The following is a 6,000-nucleotide window of genomic DNA, read 5'->3' as shown; positions in this document are numbered from 1 at the left end:
AGAACAGACGAGATAAAGCTATGGAAAAATATATGTTCAGATTTGAAATGCCTAGCTCCTTATCGAACCCGGTGGAAGTCTAGTAGCTTCTTCAAACTATCGCCAGTCATGAAAAGATCCGGTCAAATGACACGAGTTTAGATCTATGACTATGAACAAGGCACGAAATGGAAAAGAATCGGCGACAGGCCACATCAGGCCTACACTTCAGAGCCGACATCACTATGTTATGTTATGTTATGTTATATCATTTAATTTTTGAAAATATTAAGCAGCTCTATTTGTTTGCAGTAAATTTGTGAAGAATTCAATTGTGTACAAATAAAACCTTTTTTCATCGTTTAGTCCACTCAAATCAAGCGACAATTCTAATTTCAGTTAGAATGTTAGCAATTTTAAGAAAATAGTCTATAGGTTGCTTCATTTTTGAGAGTAAAATACCTAAAGAAATACGCTTACTTCTTCATGCACATCACGAACACTAATTTCATTCCTCTTTGCAGGCAAACTCATGTTCAAGTACAGCGGCGGCACCTGCAAGGTGGCCGCGAAGGGAATCTACGACCCAAGCCAGCCCTCGTGTACTGGAGAGACGGTCTACGTTCTAAGCAATAGTGAGTAGCAGGGCTGTCATGGGGCCGTACTATCAAAACTTGCATAAAGTGCACGTAGCGACTAAAAATTCATCAGTGATTGGCTGACGGAGTTACGAAATCTCAACTATTTTTTATAGTACGACCCCAGTATTCTTATCAAATTGTCTGTGGCTTTACATACAGTCAATATTGTTCACGAAAGGCCATTACGCAATCATACTGTTCCCCAGCTCTAAAATAATTATTGTTTTGTCACATAATACTATTTGAGAAACCTTTGTTATTTATTTGCGAAACCTTTGAAACTATTGTTTTGTCACATATACTATACGAACCTTTGTCACATAATACTATTCAATGCATATCCACTTATAAAACGCAAACTATTTCTTGTCAAATAGGTTGAATATTTTGTATACGAATTCAACCTCAAATTAGTGTGGCTGCGTTCCTAATATGCTCGTTTGTTCTGATATCTCAGCAACGACGGCTTGCTTCACCTCCCTGGGCGCGTTCTTGGACGGTGAGAGGATCACAACCGACGGAAATTGCACCTCAACCTGTGCTGCAGGCAGCGTAGTAAGCGGAGGTGAGAAAACTAAATTTGCAATTTTTAAAAATAGTATTGAAATTTTCCCGCATAAAAGAAATTAAAGAGTCGCGAATAATAAAAATTGTGAACCAGTGCAATTGGTACAGTAATGCATCAATCAGTATTATAAAAATCTCTACTCCAAAGAATCAGTAGTTTATCAATAATGACTACAACAGTCTGTAGCAGCGGTGTACTAATCGTCTATTTTAGATATCTCGAAGTTAGAACATTCAGTTTAACTCGCTTCTTTATGCACAGAAGTTTGCATTGTGATAATATTGAATTCCATACGTCCAGACATTCAATGTTGAACTCTTTTTCTCGAAAAGATGACGTGATCTTTATCGCTGCTCAATCGAATTCTCGTGTAGATCGTCGTTTCCTATAAAATTACTAGTTAACGAGAAGCTTAATATCAATGAAGTCTAGGCCATAGTTTTCGAGTTTAAATTCTTTCATTCAACTCAACGTCATGTCAAAAATTGTGGAGAAAATGATATTTTCAAAGCTGATTTGAAGAAGTTTCTCCGATATTGGCCTTAAATTCGTACTAGAATTTTTGCTCATTAGGAACCGAAGTCGCATTTTAATTCTGACAATTGATATTGATAAACATTTGTCCTAGGTGGGACTGTGCTAACAAATCTTCAAGAGGAAACGCTACACTGCTGCAACAACACCAAGTCCCCCTGCGTTCACTTTTGCGGCTGCGGCCCAGCGTGCGGCAACGTATTTAGAAAAGAATACTTTTGTGATGCGGTGGCCGTTTGCGCTTACCATGGACTGCTCCTGGCCGAGGTTGACACGCAAGCGAAGCTCAACGACATACTGGATATCATCAGTCAACAGGATCCAAGTCAGAAACATTATTGTCATTCGGTCCCTAATTATCAAATTAACTAAAAATTTAATGCAAAAGAAAATGTCTGTAAATTCACGATATTTTCATTGAAAACGCTTCGGAGCCCAGCTCCATCATCGGTTTTAAATTCAGTGATACATTCATGGTTAATTAAACTGACGATTGTGTGCAAATTTATTGATTGTAACTTTATTACCAAATTTAGAAATATATACATATATGTGCTGGCACGAATGAGGTAGAATGTTTTATATAACGTAAAAAATTCTAGGTGGATCCCCGCTCTTTTTCAATAGAAAAAGAGTGAAAATAGATTAAGATAGCAAGATAGTGAAATATAAATGAAGTGTATGTGATAAGCGACTAATGACTAAATTAAAGTCGTTTTTAGATCGAGATTAAAATTATTTTCATTATTGAATATGTTAACAATTTTCCTCAGTATGCCCGTATTCACAAGGGCAGAATAATAAGTATGCCTTCCAGAAATAAAGTTACTTCAAATAAGGTCAGGTTTTTCTGATCGATCGAAATGATGCAGTACAAACTAAACTAAGGAAATTTAGACTTGAATTTTATAAACCAAATCTACTCCAAATTTCCGATTAACGAGATCGTTTAATTTTAAACAAAAGAGTTTTTGGCATAAAGTTAGTTGAAATTAGATTTAAAAATTAACCTGAATGTCCATTTGATCAATGAAATCATAATGTACCATTAGAACTGATAAATTGTCTGATTTATAAATGAAATGGGTATTGCTTGGGAGAATGTTGAAGTATAACTTTTTATTTTTCAGACGTTGAGCAATTTTGGGTAAACATACGAAGAATCAACGGAAGTTGGGTCCATGTTCCTAGCAACAAACCTGTGGCTGCGAGTGATTGGGGCAGAACTCCTGTAGACACCGAGTGCGCGTACATGGATAAATATAACGAGGGTGGTCTTCCTCTACTCAAAACCGCGCCATGCGACGGGAACAAACGTGCCTTTCCTTGCGTCGATCCCACTAAATCTCTGCCAGTTTGCTGAGTCAACTTTTGAATAGATTTTTGTCAAGAAAGTCTTATTTATCGAATTTCCGCCGAAGGAGCAATAAAAAGCATTATTGAGAACGTTTAGTCTTTTATTATTTACCTGTCTTTGTTGTCAATCTACTTATTAGATCTTAGGATTCGATAAGACATCCTTCACCCCCTTAAAAAATAGTCTTTCTGTTATTCGATAGAACGGCTAATGAAGCGAAGTTCATGAAAACGTGAAATAGTAGATTAATGACGGTGAACAGTGATGAAATTCGCTCTAATTATCAGTGAATGTATTTAAACGAAGACACAAAATAAATCTATCTTGCAGTAATGCTAACACTGCAATATGGATTACTTACCATCACTATTTATGGTAGTCCACCGTAACTTCAGGCAGTATTTATTGCGGGTTCTTCTAAAATACCAATAAACTTGTAATTGAGGAATGATGGTACGAAAGTTGACTTTCTGCTGTAGAGGGCAAAAATTGCCTTTGAAATCCGACAGACTACACAGAAGTCGCTAATTAAACACATGAAGTCACTGCGCTTATGGTATAGTCGAGGCACTTCTGTAGTTGTCGCAGGTGATGAGTAACATTACACTCACAGTTGACAGGCTCGTTCACGCTACACGCTGGAAATAGGGACATATAGACGTAGCCTTTAGGGAGCGTCACCAAACACCAGACAGTGCGAGACCTGATGGTATATGACACCCACTGCCGACAACACGAGAGCAAAGTGTATGTTACTCAGCTCCGACAGTACGAGCCTGAACATTTTTTCTCGCATGCTCTGTGTAAGCTGCGAGTATTGCCCTGCAGAAACAATAAACAGGAAACCGGTGATTCGTAGAACCGCTGGCTTCTAGAAGGCCTCATTATACATACAGTTATTTAATTGAAATGTCAAAAACCACTCATGGAACGTGGAAAAATCGTGTCTAACTAAATAAATCGTCCTCGGGTTCACTGACAAATAAAATGTTTCAATATTAATAAAGAAAATATCATAATTCATTTGGTTGGCCGATTCATCTTCTATCAGTTCCGAAATAAATTCTACCGAACTATTCTTGCGAGATGATTCATGTCATCCCAGTAGGAGTTATATAGTGATATGGTGAATAGAAGTACTTAAGATGCACAATATAAGTAAATATTATTGCTGAATAGTCTCATTGAAACTAGTCTCATTGAAAAAAAAGTTTTCACTATCTGTGCTGAATGCTACACCAAAGAATGATTGTGCTATTACCAGATTCACTAGATTTTATCGGGCAAAATTCAGAAGAAGTTATGTGCAAACAAATTCAGTCAAATGAATGTCTACAGTAAAGTGAACTGTACAGTAACGGAACTTGAACAGCTCTACTGTTCTTGTGCTCTGATACACTACAAATAATTGTAACACATTCACAAACAGAACTTGAACTGTACAGTACAGAACTTGAACGCTATGGGAGAACTTTTCAACTTACTTCATTATTTATCATGTAACTTCACAAAAACCTGTACAATGCAGAAATGTATATAATTATATAAAAGAACTGAAAACGTTCCAATCAGTCCCGGTTTTGAGCTTACTTGGAAATGTCTCAAATCCCATGCAGCACAACTACATTATTACAGTTAAAACAGTTCAAAACTCACACTCCAAGATACATCGGAAAGAGAGAATCTATATAAATTTACAGTTTGTTGCTTCAGACATTACCTCTAAAAATCGAATTCATTTCAGCATTCAAATAAGAATATATAAGAACGCATACATAAATATTAGGTTGCTATCAAATTTCTGCCATTTGTCCGTGCTCATTAGCTCTACATGAGGATCGGGTTACGTGACTAAGGTCGTGAAGGATAAATAAGATACAAGTGCCAGATAACACATCTTATATACGGGGTGGTTAAACTAGAGTTGCGATACAGAGGCATAAGCTACGGCGTCGACCGTAAGGTCGAAGAACTCAACCGACGTATTACGCGAGGAGCGCATTTCAACTACTGCGGGGTGCCTTACTTAAGGTTACTAGCTCTTATATAGCCTTTGTTCCCGCTTACAACTAAGGTATTAATTGTGTGATCTATCATGTGATGTCTTCCAGATGCTGACTCATGTCATCAATCTCTATCTGGTCAAGTGAATATCACGTCCCAATTACAGATAATTACTGTTTCTAAGTGTAATAAAAGCTTTAGAAATGATCAATAATTTATTATAGCTGCATGGACGTACTAATATAATGGTACAACTCTATTCATAAACGCAACATCATAATATATTCATTTGCGACTGCTCGCTGAATGCGGCGCTGGGACAGTAAAAGTTTTGCAAGCGAAAATTACTTTATTTAACATTATTTTCTGTGAAAATTGCACCTGTGCTCATGTTATTTAGTGATCCTTAACGAAAGCAAGTAGTATATATTTTCTACAAATTGGAAGCGTAATCCGGTAGAGCGGATAATAATAATAGCGGTTTCAGCGTCGCCGATTCTTAACATCGCAGAACATTCACAGCATTTTGCGGTCTTGAACTCGCAACTCACTGCTGCAATTCTGCTGTGCTTAACCGCCCGGCCTACTTACCGATTCTGACCAGAAACTGGCGCGCAGAGCTGGAATCGAACCCGCGCCTCTCTTCGTACTGTGAACTGTAACCACTGGGCCACCCTGCCCTAACGATAGGAAGAAAATCAGCGTCTCCGCTATGGCAAACAAGAGCATCTATTTGGAAGGAAAGAACGAGTTCAACTCCTAAATTTAATTTCGAACATGAATTATTGTTGAACAATGCGTGTTGTTGGCGGCCGTGGTTGAACTATACATGGTCGTCTTTCACGAGACGACTAGAAGTTTCGTCTTTCAATTTAGCTTTTTTGTTACGTCACTGAGATCGAGAAACGTAAACAAAC

At 37.5% G+C, this 6,000-nt stretch overlaps 1 protein-coding gene across 1 annotated transcript in view; it reads left to right on the top strand.

Moving 5' to 3' along the window:
• LOC108666536 overlaps nt 1–3,169 on the top strand; it is a 5,708-nt gene extending 2,539 nt beyond the window's left edge. The window contains exons 4-7 of the mRNA XM_018153431.1: nt 504–614; nt 1,078–1,185; nt 1,817–2,047; nt 2,853–3,169. Of these exons, the coding sequence (XP_018008920.1) occupies nt 504–614; nt 1,078–1,185; nt 1,817–2,047; nt 2,853–3,085 (683 nt within the window). The 3' untranslated portion in view covers nt 3,086–3,169. The remainder of the gene's footprint in view (nt 1–503; nt 615–1,077; nt 1,186–1,816; nt 2,048–2,852) is intronic.
• Nucleotides 3,170–6,000: the final 2,831 nt, after the last annotated feature.

This window comes from Hyalella azteca, unplaced genomic scaffold (assembly GCF_000764305.2).
Source record: "Hyalella azteca isolate HAZT.00-mixed unplaced genomic scaffold, Hazt_2.0.2 contig183, whole genome shotgun sequence".
Taxonomy (NCBI): domain Eukaryota; kingdom Metazoa; phylum Arthropoda; class Malacostraca; order Amphipoda; family Hyalellidae; genus Hyalella; species Hyalella azteca.
Note: the sequence above shows the minus strand (reverse complement) of the source record. Positions and strands in the feature narration are given on the sequence as shown.